Source organism: Sinocyclocheilus grahami, unplaced genomic scaffold (assembly GCF_001515645.1).
Source record: "Sinocyclocheilus grahami isolate Dianchi unplaced genomic scaffold, SAMN03320097.WGS_v1.1 scaffold84.1, whole genome shotgun sequence".
NCBI lineage: Eukaryota > Metazoa > Chordata > Actinopteri > Cypriniformes > Cyprinidae > Sinocyclocheilus > Sinocyclocheilus grahami.
The window spans coordinates 289,736-316,321 of record NW_015505263.1 but is presented as its reverse complement, the minus strand read 5'-3'; the positions used below and the strand labels follow the sequence as shown (position 1 = coordinate 316,321).

General features: G+C 38.4%; 3 protein-coding genes across 4 annotated transcripts in view; 1 reads left to right on the top strand and 2 right to left on the bottom strand.

Annotated features, from left to right (window-relative positions):
* The window catches only part of LOC107586631 (jouberin-like), a gene marked incomplete at its 5' end in the record, with an annotated part of 20,461 nt that extends 11,065 nt beyond the window's left edge, over positions 1-9,396 (top strand). The window contains 20 exons of the mRNA XM_016274084.1: positions 614-1,152; positions 1,426-1,541; positions 2,272-2,446; positions 3,343-3,535; positions 3,618-3,713; positions 3,855-4,040; positions 4,130-4,282; positions 4,576-4,708; positions 5,551-5,674; positions 5,795-6,024; positions 6,178-6,284; positions 6,376-6,494; positions 7,303-7,433; positions 7,517-7,657; positions 7,764-7,954; positions 8,201-8,243; positions 8,330-8,361; positions 8,689-8,803; positions 8,995-9,098; positions 9,343-9,396. Of these exons, the coding sequence (XP_016129570.1) occupies positions 614-1,152; positions 1,426-1,541; positions 2,272-2,446; positions 3,343-3,535; positions 3,618-3,713; positions 3,855-4,040; positions 4,130-4,282; positions 4,576-4,708; positions 5,551-5,674; positions 5,795-6,024; positions 6,178-6,284; positions 6,376-6,494; positions 7,303-7,433; positions 7,517-7,657; positions 7,764-7,954; positions 8,201-8,243; positions 8,330-8,361; positions 8,689-8,803; positions 8,995-9,098; positions 9,343-9,396 (2,982 nt within the window). The remainder of the gene's footprint in view (positions 1-613; positions 1,153-1,425; positions 1,542-2,271; positions 2,447-3,342; positions 3,536-3,617; positions 3,714-3,854; positions 4,041-4,129; positions 4,283-4,575; positions 4,709-5,550; positions 5,675-5,794; positions 6,025-6,177; positions 6,285-6,375; positions 6,495-7,302; positions 7,434-7,516; positions 7,658-7,763; positions 7,955-8,200; positions 8,244-8,329; positions 8,362-8,688; positions 8,804-8,994; positions 9,099-9,342) is intronic.
* A 638-nt stretch (positions 9,397-10,034) lies between these two features.
* LOC107586665 (MFS-type transporter SLC18B1-like) lies at positions 10,035-13,622 on the bottom strand. 2 transcript variants are annotated; one of them, XM_016274119.1, is made up of 12 exons: positions 13,536-13,622; positions 13,254-13,387; positions 12,819-12,914; positions 12,647-12,720; positions 12,289-12,436; positions 11,874-12,030; positions 11,549-11,688; positions 11,191-11,292; positions 10,769-10,860; positions 10,564-10,659; positions 10,256-10,330; positions 10,035-10,162 (listed from the first exon to the last, which is right to left on the bottom strand). In XM_016274119.1, the coding sequence occupies exons 1-12, from the start codon at positions 13,555-13,557 to the stop codon at positions 10,036-10,038; spliced, it is 1,263 nt and encodes a 420-aa protein (XP_016129605.1). In that variant the 5' UTR covers positions 13,558-13,622; the 3' UTR covers position 10,035. The 2 variants fall into 2 exon arrangements, with proteins under 2 accessions (XP_016129605.1, XP_016129606.1); XM_016274120.1 differs by lacking the exons at positions 12,289-12,436; positions 12,647-12,720; positions 12,819-12,914.
* A 1,798-nt stretch (positions 13,623-15,420) lies between these two features.
* LOC107586573 (tubby-related protein 4-like) lies at positions 15,421-25,168 on the bottom strand. Its single transcript, XM_016273999.1, has 14 exons — positions 24,917-25,168; positions 24,420-24,548; positions 23,229-23,390; positions 22,896-23,076; positions 22,172-22,279; positions 21,723-21,889; positions 21,305-21,529; positions 20,989-21,223; positions 20,699-20,861; positions 20,376-20,517; positions 20,024-20,117; positions 19,785-19,928; positions 16,306-19,691; positions 15,421-15,955 (listed from the first exon to the last, which is right to left on the bottom strand). Exons 1-14 carry the CDS (start codon positions 25,166-25,168, stop codon positions 15,839-15,841), a joined length of 5,505 nt encoding a protein of 1,834 aa, XP_016129485.1. The 3' UTR covers positions 15,421-15,838.
* Between the last annotated feature and the right edge of the window lie 1,418 nt (positions 25,169-26,586).

Below are 26,586 nucleotides of genomic sequence, written 5' to 3'. Positions count from 1 at the left end.
TTTATCCAAAGAGACTTCCAAATGAGGACAATGTAGAACAGAATAGCTGGGTTTTAGATGTGTTTCTGTGTTGGCAGCAAAGTTAAATATTACATAATCTGCAATAGTAGTTCTAGTGAGAATAACTGAACTATGTCTGTGTGATTGTAACTAAATAGGCGAGTAAAGACTGTCTAAATGTTGCATTGGTCTTAGAAACAGCAGTTCTTCTTTGATACCATTGTAATGTATGATATTATCAGTTTTAGGATTGTTGTTTCCAGAATGAATTTGTCCATAGTTCATCAGAATGCCAGCAGGTGAGTAAAGATCACTCATACTTGATCTATAACAGCTCTTTTCTTTGTCACTGATGATCATGAATGTTCTTACGTGCAGATTTGTCGTTTGAGAGAGGCGGGGCATAGAGGACCTACAATAATGTACAGTATTTGAAAAATAATGTGTTTTTTGAACATTAAAGCATGTCAACATATTCTGTTACACCAAATACACAAAATAATGATCTTTAAAAAAGCATCATATGACCCCTTTAATTTAACCAAGAAAAAACATAACTTAATTCACCCTGCAGCCCGTTATGTCATTTGAACTCCATTCTTTTATCTTGCAGCTTCAAAACTTGAAGAAGAACCTACATTTGAGTAAAGACACTGAAGATGATGAAGGTATCCTCCATAACACGTATGATCCAGCTCAGGGCAGTCCTAGATACACCAAAAACCGGCGCAGAGAGAGAGAAGCATCTGAAAAGACTAACATAAACAATGCTGTAAGTGAGGAGGAGCCCACGCTGACCAGTGGGGAAAAGAAAAGCAAAAGGAAGCTCCCACGACCACCACCTCCTGTTCAAAATGAAGAAGCCAACGATAGGAGGACTGATACAGAGATTGATGGAAAACATACTAGGAAGACTAGGAAAGCAAAGAGTAAAAGTGGAAGTGATGTCAGTAGACAGAAAGAAGACACAGAGACAGAAGATGATTATCTGCAGGCGTACCAACATCAGATCTCACAGGAGGAAGAGACGGCTGGAAAGAAGACGACACGGAAGAAAGCCACGGAGAAGCTTGCAGAGAGCCAGCCGCTAAACAATGAGCTGGAGAAGAAAAAGAAGAAGGGGAAATCAAACAAACATGATGGTGATCGAAGGTAAAAAGCAATGCATATTCATAAACGATCACAGTTAATGCCATTCATATTAGGACCAAGATTATTTAACATTATGTTGAACTTTTCATATTTGTTTGGTGATGCTGGAGCTGCGGAAATGACAATTTTTCTTTAATTGAAGGTTAAAAGTGGCCTTAGCCAGCAGTTAAGCATAGTATGAGTAGAGTAACATGACTTTTTCGAAACATATTTAAGGTAATAATAAGCATGATGGATTTTCCTTTTAATTTCATTTTGCCTTTTTGTTTGCAGTCAAACTGAAGTGTCAGTGGATAACCAGACAGAAAATGTCCAGGATGATGTTGTGGAGGAGTTCAAGGAGGACACAGTCAAACCCAAAGAGAAGAAGAAAAAGAAACGAAAAGAAGGTATGATAGGCTGTCATTTTTCTTAAAGGGGTGGTTGATTGCGATTTCACTTTTTTAACTTTAGTTAGTGTGTAATGTTGCTGTTTGAGCATAAACAATATCTGCAAAGTTACGAAGCTGAAAGTTCAGTGCAAACGGAGATATCGTCTTTTAAAATTCTGGCGGTTTAATGCCTACAAAAACGTCTGGTAGGGACTACAACAAGTTACTTCCCGGGTTCGTGACATCACAAATCCAGATAAACCCCGCCCTCGGGAAAAGTCAGCAAAGGCGGCGAGGCCGTGCTGCGCTGCTTTAGAGAAGAGGAAGAGAAAACTCGAGGTGCACGTACAAATCTATTCATATATAAATCACGATTCTGTCTTCTAATGATTCTAATGGATTCACAAGTTTCAAAATCAATGTTTTTTTAAAAACGAAGCATTAACACATGTTAGACTGCACCCCATAAACACAATCAAGCCTAGAAAAACCCAGTGAACCACCCCTTTAATTTGAATTGTTCTTTAATTTTTAGAATCAACATCGATATAAATATCAGATTTGCAATATCTCCACAATTTCTAATATAACATGTCTAATATAGCTGCAGTGTGCTGTTTTTATTTATTCTTTTGGTTGCCACCACCATATTCTCTTAATATGTATATATATTGTGTGCATTTCATTAACATTATTATTTACAGATGTGATATTATTGTTGATTGTGTTTGTGCATTTCTGGTTGTAGTCATTGTTGAGGTGGAACGGGCAGAAGAGAAACGATCCTTTGACGACAGTCTGGTGCTGGGAGTTTATATCCACAGGACAGACAAGCTGAAGACAGACCTGATGGTGTCTCACCCCATGGTCAAAGTTCACGTGGTTGATGAGGTCACTGGACAGTATGTCAAGAAGGAGGACAGGTTTGGATTTCACTTGTATTGTTTTTGAAAAAAACCTAAAACCAAAACCTGCTAGAACCATTTGGTTTATAATCTAAATACCAAATACGTGTCTCACCCCATGGTCAAAGTTCACGTGGTTGATGAGGTCACTGGACAGTATGTCAAGAAGGAGGACAGGTTTGGATTTCACTTGTATTGTTTTTGAAAAAAAACTAAAACCAAAACCTGCTATAACCATTTGGTTTATAATCTACTAGGGCTGTGCAAAAAATCGAATGTGATTTTCATGCGCATCTCGTCAGTACGGGAAAAATACAAAATCAACGATTTTGAATGCGATTTTGTGTAGCTTGTCAGTGATCTACGGCTCTGTGTTGTAGTCATTGTTGAGGTGGAACGGGCAGAAGAGAAACGATCCTTTGACGACAGTCTGGTGCTGGGAGTTTATATCCACAGGACAGACAAGCTGAAGACAGACCTGATGGTGTCTCACCCCATGGTCAAAGTTCACGTGGTTGATGAGGTCACTGGACAGTATGTCAAGAAGGAGGACAGGTTTGGATTTCACTTGTATTGTTTTTGAAAAAAACCTAAAACCAAAACCTGCTAGAACCATTTGGTTTATAATCTAAATACCAAATACTAGGGCTGTGCAAAAAATCGAATGCGATTTTCATGCGCATCTTGTCAGTACGGGAAAAATACAAAATCAACTATTTTGAATGCGATTTTGTGTAGCTTGTCAGTGATCTACGGCTCTGTGTAGTAAATGCCTCTCCATCTGAAAGCACGTGCTGGAGATTTACTACTAATCACCAGAAGCGGCTTTACTGATGAGATTCGCATGAAAATCGCATTCGATTTTTTGCCCAGCCCTCCCAAATACAATCTGATTTATTTTATTTGGTTCTCAGCCATCGTCATGTTTCTTCCTTCTATGAGCAAGAAAACATCGAGCACATCCTGCCCATCATAACTCAACCCTTTGACTTCAAGAAACACAAAAATACAGTTCCAGAATGGGAGGAACAGATCATCTTCAATGAGCGCTTTGGATATTTCCTTCAAGACGATGATGAGAGTCCACGTGTGATACTGTTTTTTGAGGTTTGTGCACTTGGATAAGTTTAAAACTATATTTGCGTTCTCGGAGCAAAGAATGGAATGACTAAAACACTTTGTGTTACAGATTCTGGATTTCATTAGTATGGAGGAAGCACGAACAAACGTCTCTGTTGACCGACATGAGAGGGGTTTCCGGAAGATTGCTTGGGCTTTTTTGAAGGTACCAGCTTTGATTTGACTTTAGTCTTCTTTGGTATAGTTGATCTGATGTTTGGTTATTTTGTATGTCAGTTTCATAGATTCCATGGTACTGTATCCTTCATAAGTTCTGGAGTAGATTCCAATTAGCTATTTCTTCTAGCTTGTAGGAACCAATGGTGTCTTGAACGTTGACACCAAACTGCGTCTACAGCTTTTCTGCCCTCCTCCACGGGCAAAGAAACTGCCACAAACAGTTGAAGTGTTCCAGTGGTGGTCAAAGTTCCCAAGAAACAAATACGCATCAACCCTCTACGTCACAGTGAAAGGCCTCAAACCACCAGAACATGTAGGGTCACTTTTTGAATTTAAAAACCACAGTGAAAAGACTAAAAACTGGTGCTTTTTGAAGTTTGATTTGGACTGTTTGTTGAACAGGTGGACCCCAGTATCCGCTCCATGATGGCTCTCCAGCAGGAGCGCGGCAGCACCTCCTACAGTGAGCTCAATACTGAGATGACCAATAAAACCAGCACGCAGATACTGGAGAGCAAATCAGAAATCATCAAGTGGAGCCGCATACCCGGACAGGTATTTTTTTTTTGCTTTATAGCAGAGGTGCCCAAACTCGGTCCTGGAGGGCCGGTGTCCTGCAGAGTTTAGCTCCAACTTGCCTCAGCACACCTGCTGGGAAGTTTCTAATATGCCTAGTAAGAGCTTGATTAGCTGGTTCAGATGTGTTTAATTGGGGTTGGAGCTAAGCTCTGCAGGACACCGGCCCTCCAGGACCGAGTTTGGGCACCCCTGCTTTACAGTATAAAAATTAGGTGAGTCAGTAATCCTTTTGTTAGACCTAATATGTTTCTTATTGTTTGTTTAAACAGGTGTGCCGCATTCCGAATAAGCCAATGCACTCCTTCCGTGGAGGTCAGATGGGCTGTTTTACTCTAGGTTTTTCTCATGATGGACGTGCACTAGCAGCTGCATGTGCAGATAGAGATGCGTTTCCAATCATTAGTAAGTAATTTGTAGCTATACGTGTTGTTTTTGTGTGTACTGTATATATTAGTGCTGTCAAACGATTAATCTCGATTAATTGCATCCAAAATAAGTTTTTGTTTACATAATATATGTATGTGTACTGTATATATTTATTATGTATATATAAAGACACACACACATACAGTATGTATTTTGAAAATATTTACATGTATATACATTTATATAATATATAAATATATTTAATATATAAACCTAACACATTTTTCTTAAATATATACATGCATGTACACACAGTACACACGCATATATTATGTAAACAAAATCTTTTATTTTGGATGCGATTAATCATTTGACAGCACTAATATATATATATATATATATATATATATAATATTTTTTATGACATATTTTTGTCACAAAAACATATAAAACTTAATATTTGAAAAAATTGTTTTGGGAAGTTAAAATTGTAACATACTATACATACTATATAACAATTTTAAACAGAATTTTGTTTATTTATTCATTTTTTGTCACTTCATATTAATTGAGAATAAATGGAATATTTGTATTTATCACACCAAATGGTATATTACCATTCATTACCATTTAAAATAAATTTGTTAAGGCAACTATGTATTAAACGTGGTGAAAAACTTGATGAAAAGCCTACAAGGAAAGGATGTGATGTGTGGTCAAGTATGGTGTCCCATACGAAATATATGTATATAAAAAAATTCATATACATTTTAACCTAACATGAAAAAAAAGTAACAAATGTTATGCATCAACTAATCATCAATTTCTGCAAATACTGTATTCCTGTATGTAATTTAATGAAATGTCTTTATTTTTAGTATATGATATTCCATCTGGGAAAGTTCTGGCATCCTTTAATGGCCATCTGAGTGTGGTATATGATCTCTGCTGGTCCAGAGATGATAACGGACTATTAACTGCATCCTCTGATGGAACAGTAAGGTAAAAAAAAAATGCCCTTTTTGCATATACAGAGCTTACCCCATAATATTGTGCAACCTATAATTACACCACAAATATGAGAGAAAGTGTGAGCTATCATTTTTTGATTTCCTTTCTCAGAGTGTGGAACGTTGAACGACTGCAGAGTTTTGCTCATAAAACTCTTCCTCACCCTTCATTCGTGTACTGCGCCCAGTTCCACCCGCAAGCCCAGAGTCTGGTGGTGACGGGGGGTTACGACGGGGTGCTGCGTGTCTGGAATGTACATGTACAAGACGTGAACGGGCAACTTCTGCAAGAGTTTGATGGACACAAGACTTTCATCAACACATTGTGTTTTGATCCAGAAGGTACAGAGGAAATTAACATATGCCATGTCTGTCTGGATGTGATGTTAAAGCTGTTATTCGAGACATCAGTGACACTTGCTTTGCTTAAAAGTGTCTGCTAAGTTGATAAATTTAAATGTAAATAAATGTAGTAATATGTTGGTCTTCACATAGGAAGCAAAATGTTTTCTGCGGACAATTCTGGCCTCATTATTGTGTGGGGAACCAAGGTGATGCCTGGGTCTCGCCGTGGACTGACCAGTCAATGGAGCATTGAGAGGGTAAATGCATTCTCAAATATTGCATAGAAGAGCTAAAAAAATCACGATTTGAACTAATTTAATAATTTGCAAATGTAATATTTCTCTTCAGGAAATTAAAGAGGCAGATCTGAACGGAATATCCATCAACTCATTAGAGGTGCATCCAAACGGAAGACGACTTTTAATTCATGCCAAAGACAGTGTTTTAAGGGTCATGGATTTGAGAATGTAAGCCTACCTTTTTATTAATATTTGAACATTTATTTAATAGCATAATGTAATATCACATTTTGGCGAAAAATTTATTCATTATTCAAAATTAATAATTAATTAAGATAAATCATGTGCAGCAAGTCTATATATGTGTAGTCTCGCGTAGCGGCTGAAGGTCTGGAATCCATGGCAGCTTTCATTGGCCAAGGCCCGCCCATGAGGCCATTTGACCAACATGTCAACCAACCAATCATAGTTTGTTTCGTTTCAGCGTCATGTTTCGGGGCGTGGAAGTGTCGCCACAATAACAGACCGGTGTGTAAAACTTTTGGACGTATTTTAAAGATTCTATGCCGTGAACTTTAAATATTTCACATAATTTTGAGAATCCAGCGTTTAGTTGATCCTCATAAGCGCTCGTCGTCACAGTTGTAAACACGACGGCTTTCTTCTTTCGTGATGGGGTTTGGAGCGACGGTATCTTTGTTTCCAGGCGGAACGTTAAAGAACGCGACACACACGTCTCCTGGAAATCCTGTATAATTCAACCAATCCGATGACGACTTCGAAACTCCTGAAGTGTTTCCACTTTTGTGTGCCATATGCATCAGACGTTCAGCCAATGGTCCGTGGGCATGACGTCTGAGGCTGAGACTAATATATGTGTATTAAGAGTAATTTGAGCCAATTTTACTTCCATGTTGACTTTTTAAAAAGCACATGAATCAGTGCATTTGTTGATAGTGCCAGTAATTATAGGGAAGAACTCAAATAACCGAAATAAATGCAAATATCAAATTAAAAACAAACACTTGTTTTACAGTCTTGCAGTGAAGAAATACATAGGTGCCACAAACTACAGGGAGCGAATCAACAGCACATTCACTCCCTGCGGAAGCTTCATCTTTTCAGGCAGTGAAGATGGACTGGCGTATGTGTGGAACTCTGAGACAGGTTTGGAGATTCTTTTGAGTCACTTTAGTATGAATACAAAGAAAAATCCAAGTGGAGACTGAACTGGGATATCTGTTGTGCAGGTGACCAGGTCGCCGTGTACTCTGAGCTGTGCTATACATCTGCGCTTCGAGCTGTAGCTTTCCACCCTCATGAGAACATGGTGGCCTTCTGTTCCTTCGGCCAAAACCAGCCCATCCATCTCTATCTGTATGACCGGAAGTGTGAGTCCTCTAAATGACTCAGAAATCCTCTGATTCATTAGTATTTAGAAACACAAGCCATATGATAATTTTCTCTTAAAGATGAGTGTTTTGTGCTTGTACGCAGTGGCTCAGATGGAGGTGGAGAGTTTGAGAGGCTTGAGCCGGTCAGAGAATCTGGACAGTAAGACGGGCAGGAATTCATCAGAGGTCATGACCTTCCAGAACACTTCAGCCACCGGCATTGACCGATTCGCCAGCACAGCTCGTGTGTCTCTAAAGATGCAGAGGGTCAAACAGAAACTAGACTCTGTACTGGTAAACATGTTGATGATTATATTTAACTACATAAAAAAAAAAAAGTTAATCAGGACAAACTTTGATGTTGGCTTGACAAAGCCTGACCAGAAAGTTTGAATCAGTTTTAAAAGCTTGAAGGTTTTTAGCTTGAATCAGTTTGAAGTTTTAAGGGCCAAAAATAGATAGGCTGTTTTAAATTGTAACTGATTATTATCAGCATTATAATTCAGTCAGTAATCTGTCAGCTATACTTTTTTCTTTCAGGAGCCCCATCGCAGTTCCCCTGGTGTGGATATGTATGAACAAGGCAAGTGATGTACATGATAATGTTTATTTGCAATGAATTCTGTTGTAAATTGACACAAATATATATATATATACATTTTTTTAAAGGCGGCATGTCTTATCTGGGAAGGAGCCAAGAGGTGAATATTTGTTTTTTGCACTTGGCTATAGAAGTTACACCTGTAAAACAGCTTTTAGAGTTTATTAAATTATGTTTATAGACACAAACAGTACTAGTTTTGGTTGAAGTAAAATTATTCTGTCTAAACATGATTTATTGGAGTTGGTTCGGTTTAGTCCTTGAATTGATTATACAATGATTAAAACCATTTGCAATGAGATTAACATTAAAATTTACTACAAGAGCAGCACTCATATTTATATATTCAAAATAGAAACTGTATCATATAGCATTCATACTGAAGCTCAGTCCTACATTGAGCTCTTGTTATTGTGGCTTCTTTCAGGGCCTGGCCTCGTATCTTCCTCCTCCATCTCTGCTGTCTCCTCACTCCAAACTACAGATGTCCTCATCACTCAGCGCTCAACTCATTCCACAGGCCACGCTCACCTCACACAGTAGTATGTTCTCTACATTCTCTTTATATTATGTAGGATAACTTGAGCATGCATTGTTTTGAAGAGCACATCTCAACACTACAGGGTAGAGAAGATTGAAAAATGTTAGTATGTATATAGAAAAGTTTAGTTTGTTCCTAAGGCACTTAAAATCACATGTTCATTAGGTCTTTAAACATTCTCTCCTCTCACAGGTGGTTACAGTCCTGCTGGGCAGCCCATTAGAAGAGCTCCATCCCTCAAACACCAGAAAGTAAGACAATGTGATCTGTTTTTAGTATTATACTACCATTCTAAAGTTTTTAAGAAATTAATACTTTTATTCAGGAAGGACACATTCAATTGATCAAAAGTTACAGTGAAGACTTTTACATTTTTACAAAAGATTTCTATTCCAAATAAATGCTGTTATTTTGAACTTTCTATTCATCAAAATTATCCTGAAAAAAAAATGTGTCATGGTTTCCACAAAACAATGCAGCAACACAACTGTTTTCAACATTGATAATAATAAGCAATGATGCCTCGGGTCCCGTCCTCAGATCGTGAGATGTCTTCAGCATCTTCCAGAAGAAGGAGGCCCCTCCCCAGACTAGGCCAAGCCAACGGTGCGTTTGAAGGTGAAGGACTGAACTAACGTGATTGAATCTGATTGCTAAGACTTACCTCTCTTATGAAGGAACTAAGCACATAGAAACAACGTGTTTCCAAAAGTGTTTTATGTGGATGAATTTTTTGTAGTTGGCCTTATTTTAAAATATATTTTGTCATTTTGATACTGATATTTTTACTGTTTCTGTACAGTATTTTGTGTACTACGTGTTATTTTTAAATATTTCGTTAATTAAATTTTTCAATATAACAGCAACAACTCCAGCAGTAATCATAATGACATATCTAATATGAATATATATTCACATATCACAGAAGGGAATCAACTATGGTATTTATTTAGCACCAGAGTTAAATATGCTGTTGATTAAATATATATATGCATTTCTGGATCACAAATTAATGCAAGATTTTAAAATGTTCAGATTTTAAACAATTGCCGTTTCAGAAAGGCGGGGCATAGAGGAGAAACAATAATGTACAGTATGTGGAAAATAATGTGTTTTTTTAACTTTAAACCGCATAAACACATTTCATTACACCAAATACACAAAATAATGTTCTTTTTAGCAACATCATATGACCCCTTTAAGAAAATGCATATCTATTATAAAAATGGCCTGTTACGCTTTTATTCGGAAATTTATTTTTCTTACAGCGAGAAAGGCGAGTGCGCCTTGAACTCCTGCGCTCCATTCAAAGTTGAGTGTTTGTGTGATGTATCCTCCAATAGTTGGCCCAAAGAACATCCTTCAACATGAAAAAGATGATTCAGGTTTCATGATGGGGAAATTCTAAAGTATATTCTTGAATATTGCATGTAAACTTTATTTTCATACACACCCAGCAGACCAGACTGCAGAGAACAAGCCTGACACCAACCCCAGTGTACTCATGCCCTCCTCAAAGCCATTTTCACTGCAATACGAGGAAAATGTGCGTCAAAACATGTTTATATTTTGTAGAGGTTTGTATTGTTGTATTTTACTCAGTTTCAGGGTTAACTGCATTTATTCAAACCATTTCAGGAATTTAGTGAGACATAACTGAGTGAATTACAGACACAGTAACCTGTTAAATGGCCTAACATAAAATGTGACTCAGTGCTGAGTGGGAGAACTAGGATTTGTACGATGATGCATTTGCCTCACTGTGCACAAGCGATCATCTCAGCAAAGGTGGGGATACAGCTCATACAGAGAGAAAAGCCCACCACGATCAGCATGAGGACGGTGAGCCAGAGCTGACTGAACACAAAAACATCTCACCGATTAGTGACAGATTTGTGCTTTAATGTAACATAAACCGCAAAAGCTGAGGAATTGGCATTCAAAAAGTTAGAAATGAATGTTTCACCTTCTAATATGGAAAACAGGAAGTGGGCCGAGGAAACAGAAGCTCACCGCTGTGGCCATTCCTCCAACCACCATCATCCATTTCCTAACGGACTGCACCAAGAATCATTTTACAGCCACAGATGAGATTAAAATTTTATTTATGCTTATGTTTAAAAAAAAAAAAACATTTCCAAAAACTAAAAATCGTAAAATATATATATATATATTATATATATATAAATCAAATAATATAAAAACATAATGATAAAAATCATAAAAATGTTAAATTAAAAATGAAACATCTTAAACATATAAATACAATTAATTATTGTATTATAATGTCAAATGTCATTAGGAATTTCAAAAAGGTCAAAGTTTTTTTTATCAGAATTTTCAACTGTCACTGTAAACATTTTGATAACTGTTTGAATATTGACTTACAGGATATTTATCACTGATCACACCAAAGACGGGCGATGCCGCCCCATATGGCAGTGAAAGTCCAATCATGAGCAGCCCCACCGAACCAGCACTGAGATTAAGCTGTTCACAAAAAATACATACAGAGATGTTTTATATTATTATATAGAATGAGAACCTTTACATGAACATTTACAGCAGTATTTTGGAATGAAGAGTTTAGAACATTTTCCCTGATTTGAAACTTGAGTGAGTTTACATGTAGTCTATATGTTTAAGCACAAAATATTTTATATATATGTTATATATTTTTACATATATATATATATATATATATATATATACACATGTTTCAGTGTAGTTTCTAAATCTTCATAACCTTTTCTATGGCAAATATGGACAGTGTTGCATCCAGGAAGCCAAGTCCTGAACTCAACGTGAACACCACGAAGCAGATGAGAAGGATCTTTATTCTGGTACACAATCTGAGGAAGGAATTCTGGGAAGAAGGGACAGCATCTATATTGGAATGAAATAAACACACATGTCTATCTCCATGGCTGGAGGGCAAACAATAACAAAAGCAGACACAGGGCAATCAAATCCTTGTGACATAACTTAACTAGAAGTATGCCAAATGGAATGGGCTTAAATTAAATGAATAAAGACATATAATATTTAACCAGTATGAAGTCCGCACTAACCAAAGCTCGGTAAAATCCACAAATTAAGAGGCACTGTCGCAAACAGAAGACATCCTGTGAAAACGAATGGGATTTCATATCCAAATGACTGATAGAGCCAGCCGCCCAACGGAGGCCCCAATATCAGGCCAAGACCTGTAAAAATCTCCATGAAGCCCTGAGAGAATGAGATATCACTATAGAGACACATTTAACATTATAGCACACTTGTGTAAATATTAAAAACATAAGAACGGTTCGGTGTATATGCCCCGACCGTGAGAACCCAAACAACCAGACAGACTGAATAACTGAATCTAAAGATGATTCTCTTGAGAAACAGCACATCTTTTGTGACGTGCAATAGTGCTTCATTTGTCACTTTACTCCAAAACACCATTACTGCACTGAAAAACAAGCACTGACCACAACTCACCAAAACAGTCGCTATGTTGTCGGGGAAAACTTTTCCTGAAACTGCAAAGGATGATGTAACGGCGGCGGAAAAGCCAATTGCATTTATGCACCGTGTAATAAGACAGAGCACGATGAAAACTGTCCCATCAGACACTTGGTCAAGAAATCTGCAGAAGAAACAATATCATTAATATGATGAAATGGTACAAATTCTCTGTTACATGAGTCACCAGCATTTTTCATCCGATTTTCCAAAAGAGTAAAGTCAACATTTAGGCATAATCCAGCATGCAAATAACCTGAAAGTTAACAGACACAGACTAAAAGACACAAAATACTACATTTAAAACACAATAAAACATCACCGATTCACTGACCCGAAGAGTACAGTGCATCCGCTCGATACGAACAACCCTGCCACAATCATAAACTTGGCTCCTATCTGGACAATCTGAAACAGAGGTCAAATGCACTGATATAGTGTGTGCAATCCATAATGGGAAACTGTTGAAAGCTGTTGTGGATCTTCTGAAATAACGATTCACTTACATATTTACCAAGTATCAATGAGCCCACCAAAGTGCATAATGCATAGATTCCGAATATTAAACCAATCATAGCTTGACTGACACCTTTCTTCTTTGCCTAGAAAGAATGAATCAGATTGAAATGAATTCTTATCCTACTGTAGCATGGTTTAAGAAACTTTACATGCCCTTAGCACAGTACTTAGAACAAATTCTATTCCATATTGTACATGGGGACAGGAGAGCTGCCAATCAATAAATTGGAGAAAAAAAGTAACTTGCGTTACTTATTTGAAAAAGTAACTCAGATATTCTCTTGTAAATTAAAAAGTAATGCGTTACTTTACTAGTTACTTAAAAAAAGTAATCTGATTACGTAACTCGCGTTACTTGTAATGCGTTACCCCCAACACTGTTGATCATACAATTAATATTATATAAAATATCATCTTTGTACCTCATTTGGGAAAAATGGTCCCAGAATGGAGTAACAGATCATTGAACTGAAGTTTATGGAGGCCATTGCAATAAGTGTTAATATCTGTTGTCTGGACATTTTAGTGGCTGGAGCCTCTGGTGCTGAAGAATCACCTATATGAAGTTATCAGTAAAGAAACACAGTAAAATGCTCGAGAATAACTCGCTGTCATTGGCAAACGCGCTAAAAGTTCAAAACTCATTCAAGATTCTAAATGCTAAACACCCATTAACAACCACTCATTTAAATGTATCTACATACCCATATCTTCGTCGATATCCATTGTCAAGTCTCTGAGATCTTTCACCGCGTGCTTAACCTGTCAGCTGGGAAACTCAACAGAGTGGATGGTCTCCGATTCTCAAAAGAATCATTCTTTTGAACTGAATCTTTTCAATGTTCGGTCGAACCGATTCGCAAAGCGCGGATCACTCAGCTGTGTTTAGGAATAAAACCTGTAACAATATTGGAAATTATTGACATTTTTCTTAATACTGGAAACATTGCAGAACTGTTCAGTCATTCATTTCCAGTGTGAACAATGTTTGAGCAATAAAAACAACATTTAATGCAATTTTAATAGCCTAATACAGAACAGTGATGTCAAAATAAACGAATTAATAGAATTAAAAGTTAAATCCAAAAAAAGTGAGTCGGTTTAAAAAACAGGCTCATTGACACGAACCATGTGAACGAACCGATTCGCTAACATGAATCAAACTCAAGATTCCAACAAGGACTTAGGAAGCACGATGCGAACAATAGTGCTCCGTTTAGAGGTCAGTGCAGTAACACAATCTCAAAAAGCATGTTTATCCAGTTGCACTGTTTTTCAAAGCTGTGATTTTCTCACTGAGGCAGGTGTGAATTAAATACTATTATGTCCAAAAACTTGATTGAGATTACTGTACAGCATCAATAATCAACACAGATTTCATCAAACTAGTTTGATTTTATTTCATGACTTTAAGCCTACTCTGCAAAGACATTCTAATGCTTTTCCAAGACACCCTTGAATTACATTTTGTAAATGTACATTAGAATAATTAAGCAATAAAGCACAGTTAAAGCCTCACATTCCCACATAATTTAATCTGGGCCTGAATATCCCAGTACAAAGGGGCTAAAAATAACTGCAACTGCAAATCATCAAAGCACACAACATCAAGAATAATCAAGAAGTGCTTAAAACGTCAACCAGATCACTACCCCACTCTGAACCACTGTTTGGCATACAACAAAAATGTGATTAAAATGGATGAAATTACTGGAAAACATCAGAAACTAAGCAACAACAAACAAATCAATTAGCTGATTTGCCATAAGAACACATAAATATTGATGCAGAATATTAAACATTAAATATTTGAAACCAAATATTAAATGTAATTATTAAAAGATGTCCCTTTACATAAATCAAACTAAGCAATTTAGGTTGACTATTTAACTTAGGAATGAGAAAAACTCCTACTTATCAACTTTTGATTTCATTTAGATTCCGTTCATTGCATAATATACAGTGTGTTAAGTTTGATTTATATAGTGATATAAGACATTTTTGGCTAAATGAATGCATACTATATAGTTCGTGCTAGTGTCATGGACGATATGAGTACATTTTCAGGTACATCTAACTACAGCACTTTTCTGTCATGTCACTTACATGACAATGACAATATAATCTATTTGAAAGTAATTAAAAATTGTTCAAACTTTTCTGTTACTGTTAACATTAAAAAGCAAATATTCATTCAAAAAGGACATTACTGAGATACTGCAATAACACAGTGTGCAAATGATGCAATATAACATAAGACATTTTGTGAAGAAAAAGTTAAATTTAAAGTTAAATTGATTTTTAAACCATAAAAATGCATTCATTATAGTGGCACAATTGGGAAAATATGATTATAACTTGAATATACTATCTCTGTTTCACTTCATGGAAGTGAGTCACAGGATGAGAACATTCAAACATAACTTGTTTTTTTCCTCTCTAGATTTTCATTGGTTACTGACCACTCACAATAGTCAAAATCTGTCACTTTACAATGATTATACATAGGAAATCCAAATTTGGCACATAAATCTCTGATACAAACATAAAAGGAGGTGGGGTATTCAGAGGGGGAAAAAATAAACAAAGCCCACAGTCTAAGATTCACCTTTAGTAATTATCTTTATATTTAAATCACACCATTATATGCTAATGAAATACATGGAAAAAATCTATGAAAGTGAATTAATAAATAAAACAATATTCCATCAATACACAAATATTAACTTTTTTCAGATGTATACCAACCACCTTTTAGGTGGAACCTTAAATCAGCTTGTACCTTTGTTAACAAAAAGGTACTTTAAAGCACTACATCTATTTTCGGACCACCTGTCTACGTCTTGTGTACGCTCTGCCTGAGAGTGACCAGATCTCTCGCCTACTAACTGGCATTGCACAGACGTTATGGCAGCAGAGAATGTAATATTTCTCACAATCTCCAATTAACATTAAACTCTTTTTTCAGTCCATCTGTTCTCAAGGACAAGATTGCTGGAGAGGTTTTTTATTTAAGTCTCTGAGTTACATTGGCCAAGGCCACAGCAAATGCCTGTACCGCTGAGAATGGATACTGAAAATCCAGGATATATGCATTGCCATCGATTCTGCCAAACTGCATTACCTGTAATAGAGAATTATGGGGTTAGATGCAGGGTAATGGTTGCAGGGTTGATGTTTATTACTCAAAGCCAGTGGTTTTCTATGTCTCCCTTAACTGACACACAGTTCAAAACATGGAGCTCTCTCCTAATGAGCTGGTGATCTGAATCAGATGTGTGAAATAAGGGAGACATGCAAAATGTGCAGAGCAAGGGGTCCCTAGGACCAGGATTAAGAACCACTGCTCAAAGCTACTGAATATGTATGGTGCATATTTGTTAAAGGTGTAATTTCTTTGCCCCTAGTGTCACAAAATGGAACTGCAAAAATATTATTTTCAAACTGGTTTCTCAAATAAATAAAATCGCTTACCTGGCGTCCATCAAGCTCAATCTGAAAGTTTTTGGCTGACTCCTGTGTCACCCGTCCTCCAAAGTCAAGCTGGTAAACCTGGGTGGCTTCATTCCACAATGGCTGCTTGTTGGCCATGACATAGACAAAGCCTTGGCTGCCAAGACTACGATCCTCTCTCTCGTTAGCTTTACGACACTTGATTTCCTCAAGTTCGTTTGCTGTACGCAGATTGCGTTTGCTCTTCCATCCTTTCTTGCTGCTCTGGCTTTGGTTCATCAACTCGTCACTACTGATGAAGAGTTCAGGCTCACTCTCGGAGCTGTCCTGGAACTCATTGGAGGTCCTACTCAGTTTCTTGGCCTTGTTCAATGGCTCTTTCTGCCCTTTAGGTTTCTTCTTTTCCCTGCTACCAAGTCTTGGGCTGGAGATCAGGGAATTTAAGTCAGAGAGTGTGCGATTCTCTTTTTTGGATTTCCCTTCAGAAACTCCAGACATATTGGCCTCTTCTGCCCTGCTGTCAAGCCTCTTACGTGTCTTCTTGCTGAACTTCTCTGCTCCTTGTGGACTCTCATTGAGAGAGGACTGATCCTGAAAGCTCTCCCCAGATTCTGCAACCACCTCAGAGGTGCTCTGATGGTTCAAGAGCTCGGCGGGTGGAGGAGGAGGAGGAAGAGGAGGTGGTGGGGGAGGTGGAGGTGGAGAGAGAACCGACTTCTCCAGAGCCTGATGGGTCTTACTGGGCAGTGTGGCGGAATGGTCTGGCATGGGAGGACAAGTGCTGTATGTGCTCCAAGGATGCAAGCTCACTGGATGCAGCTGAAGGTTGCTGCATGAGCTAGTCCCTGGGTACATGGGAGGCAGAGTGCAACAACCTAGATTGGTCAAATTTGCAGGATAACCTGGGGGTGGGACTAAAGTTGAGTCTGGTTGGCTGAAAGGGCTAGATGTTACCATGTCACTGGGGCCACATGATTGTGCAGGACTCTGCAAAGGCTGTAGTTGAGGTCCACCATGCCCTACAACTGATGGGAAGGGTGAAAGGGATAACTGATAGGCTGAAGGAAGGGTCATAGAACTGGGACTGGGGGGAGGCTTTGTTGAAAGGACAAAAGGTAGTCGGGTCATGTCTAAGTGCTGTGGTTGGCTAAGTAAAAATGGTGGTGGCTTATGTGGTGGTCCTGGAGGTCGAGGCAATAAATTTTGCTCTTGAGGTATCCAGAGTTGTTCTGCTGCAGGAGAGTCCCATTGATAAGGTGGAGGCCGTTTGACTGTCAAATTGACATCAAGTGTTAAATGCCTCACTGACTTTTCAAGATGGCACTGCTGACTTAGTGTCTCGTCTTCCGTAAAGGCAGAGTTCACATAGACAGTTCTGTCTCTACTGTTGTCAATGGGACTCAGGAGATTATAGGAGGACTGGGAGGCTAATGGCGAGGCACTTTTGGAGTGCACAATTATTGTGCTGTGTTGAGCCCCTTTTCCAGGTGGAAAGTCTTGCCTCACCACAGTTCCTCCAGCAATTCCACTGCTGTTGGTGCCGCCACCAGTGACACTTACACTAGTGCTGCAACTATTACTGCTACACTGAGTGCATGTATACAAAGCAGTAGGTATCCTTGGCTGATAGGAGAGTGTGAGGGAACCGTTCATTTTGGATTTAGTTGGTAGAGTCCTCACAGTATCCACCATCTGAGAAACCTTCAGGGTCGGTTCCCTGCGATCATGGCGCAAAGTGGCATGAATCAAACTGTTGTCAATCCTTTGCGTGGGACTTCTGATTGTGTTCATTTGGCTAGACGTGTCAGGATAAGGTGGTGGGTCTCCGCTTGGTATGGAATATCTAGGCACTGAGAGGCGACTAAGAGTTGCTGAGCTGTATGGCAACTGGACCTTCTTGTTCTCAGATGAAGTTACTTTCAATGTGGCGGAGCTGCCCATTCCTTGCATCCCATAGGCATTTTGGTTCCTTAAAAGGCGTCTCCTTGGGCGACACACCTCTTCGACATTTCCGCTGCTGTCAAAAGTAGTGATTCTTTCATAGCCTAGTGGAGTTGGGTACTGGAGGCTAATTGGGTTAAGAGAGAATTCATCCTTAGTTAAACATGGATCTGTTGACAGTGTAGTGCCATTCTCATTGCTAACAAGAAGACCAGGAGGGGCCGTAGTGGGAGCGGCAGCTGCAGCAGATACCACTGTACCTGGGTACGGTGGTGGAGGGTTTACTTTGCGCATCTGTATCTCAATGGTGTCAGTTTCAATAAATAACTGTGGTCGTGAGGGAATCTTCAGAGGGAGAAATTGTTCTCCTCTGTCTGGAGGCTGGTCTGGATGAGGAATTTGAGGCATTAGCTGTAACTGATGCAGGGATAGAGTAGCATACCCTGAAGGTGGATGTTGAAGGGACATTTGTATTTTAAGCTGCTGCTGCATTTGCTGATGCTGTCTTTGCATATGTTGATGCTGCATCTGTATTTGTTGATGCTGCTGTTGAAGTTGTTGCTGCTGCTGTTTCATTTCTTGTATTTGCTGTCGAATTTGTTGCTGCTGTTGTTGCATCTGTTGCTGCTGCTGCTGAATTTGCTCATGCTGAATCTGCAACTGGTGCTGTTGCTGTTGGAATTGTTGTTGATGCTGTTGATGAATTTGTTGTTGATGCTGCTGCACTTGCTGCTGAATCTGTTGTTGCTGCTGTTGCAGTTGCTGCTGTTGCATTTGCTGCTGATGCAGTTGCTGTTGATGTTGTTGCAACTGTTGTTGATGCTGCTGTTGCAGTTGTTGATGCTGTTGTTGCAGTTGCTGATGATGCTGCTGTTGCAGTTGCTGTTGATGCTGCTGTTGCAGTTGTTGATGCTGCTGCGTTTGCAGTTGCTGCTGATGTTGCATGTGTTGCTGCTGCAGCGACTGTTGATGCAGCTGCTGTGATTGATGTTGCAATTTCAGATGATGCTGCTGTGGTTGTAATTGATGTTGATGTTTAGATTGTTGATGGTCTTGTTGCTGCTGTTGTTGTTGACATTGTTGGTTGGGTTGTTGTGGCAGATGATGTGGAGGAGGAGGAAGAGTTCCACTCAGGATATTACTCATTTCCAGTCCACTGAAAATCACCTGTCCTTGGTTGGAATATCTGGTTGGCACAGTGTACTGTGCTGTCACAGTGTCCTGACTGTGCTCAGATACTGTTGCATTAGCCGCTGCTGCTGTTGCTGCTGCAGCTGCTGCTGCTGCTGCAGTTGCAGTGGGATTGGTAAGGACATCAAGCTGAATATTCTGGTTGGCTAGGAGAGACTGCACTAAGCCTATACTCTGCGTAGGTGACATGGCTTGAGCAGGGCTGTGAATTGGAGCAATGGGGATATTAACTGTGCAAGGAGGATTGTCGGCTGACACTCCTGAGGGTCCCATAACTAGAAATAAGCAAGAACATCTTGAGATTTCTTTCTTGTTTTAGTTAAGCTATACAGAGACAAAATGTACAAAAATGTTCCACTGATGCTTACCAGGTAAATCATCTTCATCTTCACTGAACACATTGGGATTAAAGACTGGCAGACTCATGAAGTCCAGGGATATTTTACGCACCTCAGGCAAATAAATGGTCATCTGACGAGGTTGCAGGTGCAGCAAACTAGTTTTATAAATAACTGGAACACCATGTCAAGACATATTTTAAAAACATTAAGAATATTATTTAAAATAATAATGCGAACCTTTTTGAATATAAAACCTGACAACATACCTGCTCCCAAGTTAGCTGGCAAAAATGAGGCAAGGCCTACAATCTTAAACTTTGTTCCCCAAATGTTAGAGGTGACCTGGGCCAAGTAATTATGCTGCAAAGCAAATTAAGTGATAGCTATAGAAAATATTCAAGGTCATAGTCGGTTTACTGTCATTTCTCTTCAGCAAAGCAGGAGTTTAAAGAAAATTAGGTGTCTGCTAAAGTCATGCTGCAGTAAATGTGACAAATGTCTCACTCAGTATCAAGCAGACAGAGGCGATAAATACAAACACTTCCCATATTAATTCTAGGCAAGTAGATTAATATAAAATTATTGCCAAAATTAGCTTGCAAATAAGATGTTAAGTACCTCACTAAAGCCATCAACTGGAAATTCTCTTTGAGTAAGACTCGGAGACCGAACTGAAGGCTTCTTTGGTAATCTAGGAGACCTAGACCTTTCTTGAGATGTTTGGGCAAGTTTAGGAGACTTTCTTGATTCCATATTAATTCTAGAGAATAAAACAAATGTGAAATTTAACTTGCTATCAAGTTAAAAGTTGTTTTTTTGTACAGAAATTTACTGTATTGTGTTTTGTCAAGGTTGTGATAGAACAAACATTTCTCAAAAGAAATGAAAACAAAAGTTTTAGGCACCCTGTAATGTTGTGTGAATTTTATATTCAACAGTACCTTATATGTTTAGAGTACCTAGGTAGCTTAGGAGACCTGTTTCCTCTAGAAAGTTTGGGCGACTTTCGCCCAACCCACTCATCGCTCAACTCAATATCACTTGAGTCTGAGCAGTTACAGCTGTCAGTCATATAGGAGATCATCCCATTTACACAGACCTCATCTGAAAGACAAGATTAGATCAAATTAAAGACCAGCTTTTAAAGACCAGCAAATTAAAGACCAATGCATTTACTCATTAAGCTTGAGTTTAAAGTGTACATGATCAGCAACAGTGCATATAGCAGTACCTGCTTTACCATCCATTTTTGGATCCATAATGACAAACTCCGGTCGCAGTTTGCTGATGCGTCGACCCTTGAGAATAGGCACCAAACCTCCCAGGTGTTCCAGATAGAGGGTATAACAGGGGCCTCCTGCTTCTGGATTCTCCTCTGAACGTTTCATAGTGCAGTGCAAGCGTTCATTCCCTGCTGTCGGATAGCTCACAAAGTCTCGGATGTTATTCGGATCAGGGATTGGTGGCTGGTGAGATGTAAAATATTATGCACTAAGTTCAATGCATACATTAGCATACATCGAAAATTTCACTTGCTTCTTTTGTACCTTGATAGTTGGAATGAAAGCAGTGGTAACATAGGAACAGAGGAGTGAAGGCATGTTCAGTTTTCCCACATCTCTCTCCTCTTTAAGAGCACTGGCAATGCCCTGCTGACACAGAAGCTGCAGGCTGGCCACACGGTGCTCCACACGCACTACATACAGGGCTGGTCCACAGGCCAGAAACAGACGTGAGTCCCTGTGACCCCAGCAAATCGTGGTGATGGGCCTCTAAAATAAAAAGATATTTAGATTACATATAGTTTACTTATTATTTAATGCAGGATGTTTTTTATATCAGTGGTTCTCATGTGGTGAGACATAACATAAAATGGGTTGCAGTAATGTTCTGAGACAGCTAGGGGTTTAACTTAAATGATTTAACATCATTTAAACTGTTAAATGATGACTGGTTACAGCTCACTTGGGCTGGAGTTTCTAAAGTGTATATATGTTCCCCTTGGACATTGTAAAACTTGACAAGGGCGTTCCTCATTAAAGAGGCACAGGCTGAGTCAGCGGGCAGGCCGTGTCTCTCCATCCCGGCCACTGCCAGCAGGTCTCCCTGAGAGCACCATTGTACCTCCACATCTGAAAAAACACAAGTCTGTCCAGTCAGATTACAGTACGATGTGTGGCTCTGCCACAGAGAATCAACAGGATTTTGGGTTATTTTTACTGAATTACTCTGTAGGCGTAACCAGAAGTTCCTAAACCATGAAAAACCTTGTTACTATAAAATGTAATCAACACCATGCCACAGATGCTCATGACGTTAAAAATAACTTGGAATATTCTATTAATAACCATCATGTGGCAGTTATAAAACACGTACTTGGTAATTTATTTATTGCAAAAACAACACTGTTTTACCTTTCAGTCCTGAGCGTATAATGTTAGGTGAAAGGTCATCATAGTTGTTCATCAAACTGATGTCTCCTGATATGAAGCTGACCGTGAGCAGTGGTTTGAGATTTTGCACTTGAAAGGAAACATGGTTTCATAGTTAATAACATTCAGAAAGTCAAATACACATCACTGCCTTGCAAAGATCCATAAAAATGTATTTGCATAAACATTTTGTATATGTTTAAGAATAAAGATCCACAGTAGAGTTTTATGGTTGTTTAGAAAACACTCTATGTACTGGTACTTGGAAAAACACAATAAGGCTTCACTTTTCTTTCATTAGTGGATGATGCATGCAATGCACTGGTCTTAAAAACCTATTATGTAATCTCAAAAGTTTGTAATCGCCAAGAAACTAAGAAATACGGTGAAAAAATGACTTTGTAAAAAAAGGCTTTTTATTTAGCTTTTTATATATACAAGTGAAGTATGTCCAACTTCATCTGCATACATACAGAATAGTCACTCAGCGCAATATACTGCAGTATATAGCATATTTCAACTAACTGATTGCTTGTATAATCATAAAATTATATTATCATCCAGTGCTAATCTGCTAAATGTGCCTATGAGGCATGAAGATAAGATATTATCAACATCACACTTGCTGTAGAGCTGCATTGAAACAATGTGTATTGTGAAAAGTGCTAAACAAATAAATTTGACTTTATTTAAGAGTATAAAGTACCTTGAGCTGGAGTAGGGTCATCAGAGTCTGTATCGCTCTCAGTGCTGTCCTCCACCAGGAAGTTTGGGCAGTTCCAGGACATGCTGACTATGCCATCTGACTCATGCAGAAGAACATGGGCAAGCATACGGCCGTGGCAGTCCATCACTATGACTTGCCCGTCTGCTGTTCCAAAAAGCACCTAGGGAGATTAAATGAATGCAAACACCAAGTTAGGGAAACTCAGGCATCGGTCCAAAGGCAGCGGTCCAAGTCATTTCATCATTTGCAAACAACCTGTTGACAACAAATGCACTTTTCTCTCAGTTTGATGAGGCCACCGCAAAGAGTTACCTGCTGGTCATCAGGGGTCCATATTCCACAGGTGATCTGGCTCTCCAGATTGATCTCAGACGACCAGTGTCTCTGACCGCTCACTGAACCCACCAGGACAAAACCATCCCTGTAGGCGATTAAGGCCTGTGTACCATCATGTGACCAGGTGAAGTCACTCACCTAGATGACAAACCACTAGTTCGTTGAGCAGTTCATGTTAGAATAATAACTGCTTTTCATGGTCTTGATTGTATTACAAAAGGGCCAGAGTTGAAAAGTTTTATTAAAAGACAAATTATCTTTTCTGATTCTGATTTTGAATTGATATTTAGAATTTACTAATTAACTACATTCTGTTTTATAACTAAAAAGTAATTTTGAACAATAATCCCCAATGATGAATAACATGAGAAAGTGGCATGGAAAAAGGAAATAACTGAATCATTATATCATACTTTATTTACATTGTCTTACCATAAATGTTGTAAACAATCTACTACATGACTTTTTTCATTTGATTGATAGTTTGTCGAGTAGGGGCTATATATTGTCATATCATATTATATGTAACCCTGTACCACAAAACCAGTCATAAGGGTCAATTTACGAAATTTAGATTTTACATAATCTGAAAGTTGGATAAATAAGCTTTCCATTGATGTATGGTTTGTTAGGACAGGACAATATTTGGCTGAGATACAACTATTTGAAAATCTGGAATCTGAGGGTGCAAAAAAATCTAAATATTGAAAAAATCGCCTTTAAAGTTGTCCAGACGAAGTTCTTAGTAATGCATATTACTAATCAAAAATTAAGTTTTAATATATTTACGGTAGGAAATTTACAAAATATCTTCATGGAACATGATCTTTACTTAATATCCTAATGATTTTTGGCATAAAAAAATCTATAATTTTGACCCATACAATGTATTTTTGGCTATTGCTACAAACATACCCCAGCGACTTAAGACTGCTTTTGTGCTCCAGGATCACATATGAGCTATTAAAGCCTGATGCATCAAATATCATACTTAAAAAAACTTTTTGTTTTTAGATTTTTTCAATATTTTGTTCAATAAAACGTTTTTAAGTATTTAAGATAATGCATGATTTATCAAAACATATTAGTAAGTTTAGGAATATTGACATATCATGGAAATACATTGACATTCAGCAGATTAATAATAAGCACGAAATATTAACATACCTGGGCACCTCTGTCATTCACCAGCTCTACAGACCATCTTCCTTCATACTGGATCCACACAAATATCCCTCCCTCCATGTCACACGTTGCAAGCTTCTGAAACGGTTCATTCCATCTAACAAGTACAACCTACACAAGAACAGCACCATGAGAATGACGTTCTAGCAGAATTTTGTACATGCTACTCATGCATAGGATGGCATCCTATTTTATAGCTCAACTTAGAATACTAGAAACTTAGATTTCTAGTCCACTGATTTGATTGAAATGTTTTACCTCATATAAGGTTAAATCCTTTTAAACACATTTATCAAAACATACACGTAAAAATGGTCAGAATTTTGACGGTAAAGATGAAAAATACTACGGTAAGTCCCCTTACTATATGGTGAAATAGTTCTAATAGGACATTTCATGTAATTTTACAGTAAAATATACAGTTTTTGGAAGTCATCTTATAACTTACAATGATTTACAATGACAAGGCAAACTCCCACCTCACTGTTATGACCTCGTAAATTGAAGTTGATTCGTTGTGGGGTATTTCTGTCCCTTCTACAGTGACTAGACGTGAACGTCACACCCACAACACCCCTGGCGTTCCCAGTGGCCAGCCAGCCCTCCTCATAGTAGCGCCTCCTGCACACCGGCTTCTCCTTCTCACTTTTGGGAACTCTCCCTTTCCATGAGAGGCAGAGGATGTTGGAGTCACTGCAGAGGACCGGACCATGTTCCACCGCAGCCAACATCCCTACAGACTGACCAGGCTACAGGTGTAGAGGGAGATGAGAGGGAGTTAATGCTGAAATATTTCAAATCTGTCATTTTTAATGGTAATTAATATTAAGTTATATAGTGCATATTCATTCAGTAAATGGGTAATTAGGCAGGGCAAGTTTATTTATACACACTCAGAAGAAAAAAAAGTACAAACGTTGTCACTAAGGCAGTACCTTTTCAAAAGGTACTAATAGTACTAATATGTACCATTTAGGTACTAATATGTACACATTAGGTACTAATATGTACCTTTAAGGTACTAATATGCACCATTTTGGGGTAAATAAGGTATAAAGATGTATCTTTTAAAAAGGGTACAATCCTTTTGTGTTTTATTTTTAACGTCAGCCAGCCCTCCTCATAGTAGCGCCTCCTGCACACCGGCTTCTCCTTCTCACTTTTGGGAACTCTCCCTTTCCATGAGAGGCAGAGGATGTTGGAGTCACTGCAGAGGACCGGACCATGTTCCACCGCAGCCAACATCCCTACAGACTGACCAGGCTACAGGTGTAGAGGGAGATGAGAGGGAGTTAATGCTGAAATATTTCAAATCTGTCATTTTTAATGGTAATTAATATTAAGTTATATAGTGCATATTCATTCAGTAAATGGGTAATTAGGCAGGGCAAGTTTATTTATACACACTCAGAAGAAAAAAAAGTACAAACGTTGTCACTAAGGCAGTACCTTTTCAAAAGGTACTAATAGTACTAATATGTACCTTTAAGGTACTAATATGCACCATTTTGGGGTAAATAAGGTATAAAGATGTATCTTTTAAAAAGGGTACAATCCTTTTGTGTTTTATTTTTAACGTTTTTTAGTCTATAGCACATTTCAAACACATTGGTAATTCAAACTGATTAACATAAAAAGAATTTAAAGGGGTGGTTGATTGTGATTTCACTTTTTTAACATTAGTTAGTGTGTAATGTTGCTGTTTGAGCATAAACAATATCTGCAAAGTTACGAAGCTGAAAGTTCAATGCAAACGGAGATATCGTCTTTTAAAATTCTGTCAGTTTAATGCCTACAAAAACGTCTGGTAGGGACTACAACGTGCTACTTCCCGGGTTCGTGACATCACAAACCCAGATAAACCCCGCCCTCGGGAAAAGGCAGCAAAGGGGGCGAGGCCATGCTGCGCTGCTTTAGAGAAGAGGAAGAGAAAACTAGAGGTGCACGTACAAATAAATTCATAAGCTATATAAATCGCGATTCTGTCTTCTAACGATTCTATTGGATTTACAAGTTTCAAAATCAATGTTCTAAAGCAGCGGATCTAAATACTGTTCCTCGCGCCCCCTGCTCTACACACGCTCTGCATCTCTCTCTCTCTCTCAATCTCTCATTCAGATCACCCGCTCAGCTCCAACAATGAACTGTT

Coding starts and splice junctions, on each gene's coding strand:
- LOC107586665 (XM_016274119.1), bottom strand. CDS start 13,557: ATGGATATCGACGAAGATATGG. Junction 12,915..13,253: donor GACCATTTTTCCCAAATGAG/GTACAAAGATGA, acceptor CATTCTTTCTAG/GCAAAGAAGAAAGGTGTCAG. Junction 12,437..12,646: donor GGATGCACTGTACTCTTCGG/GTCAGTGAATCG, acceptor TTTCTTCTGCAG/ATTTCTTGACCAAGTGTCTG.
- LOC107586573 (XM_016273999.1), bottom strand. CDS start 25,168: ATGTTGGCTGCGGTGGAACATGGTCCGGTCCTCTGCAGTGACTCCAAC. Junction 20,518..20,698: donor AGGTACTCTAAACATATAAG/GTACTGTTGAAT, acceptor TTTATTCTCTAG/AATTAATATGGAATCAAGAA. Junction 19,692..19,784: donor AGATGAAGATGATTTACCTG/GTAAGCATCAGT, acceptor GCTTATTTCTAG/TTATGGGACCCTCAGGAGTG.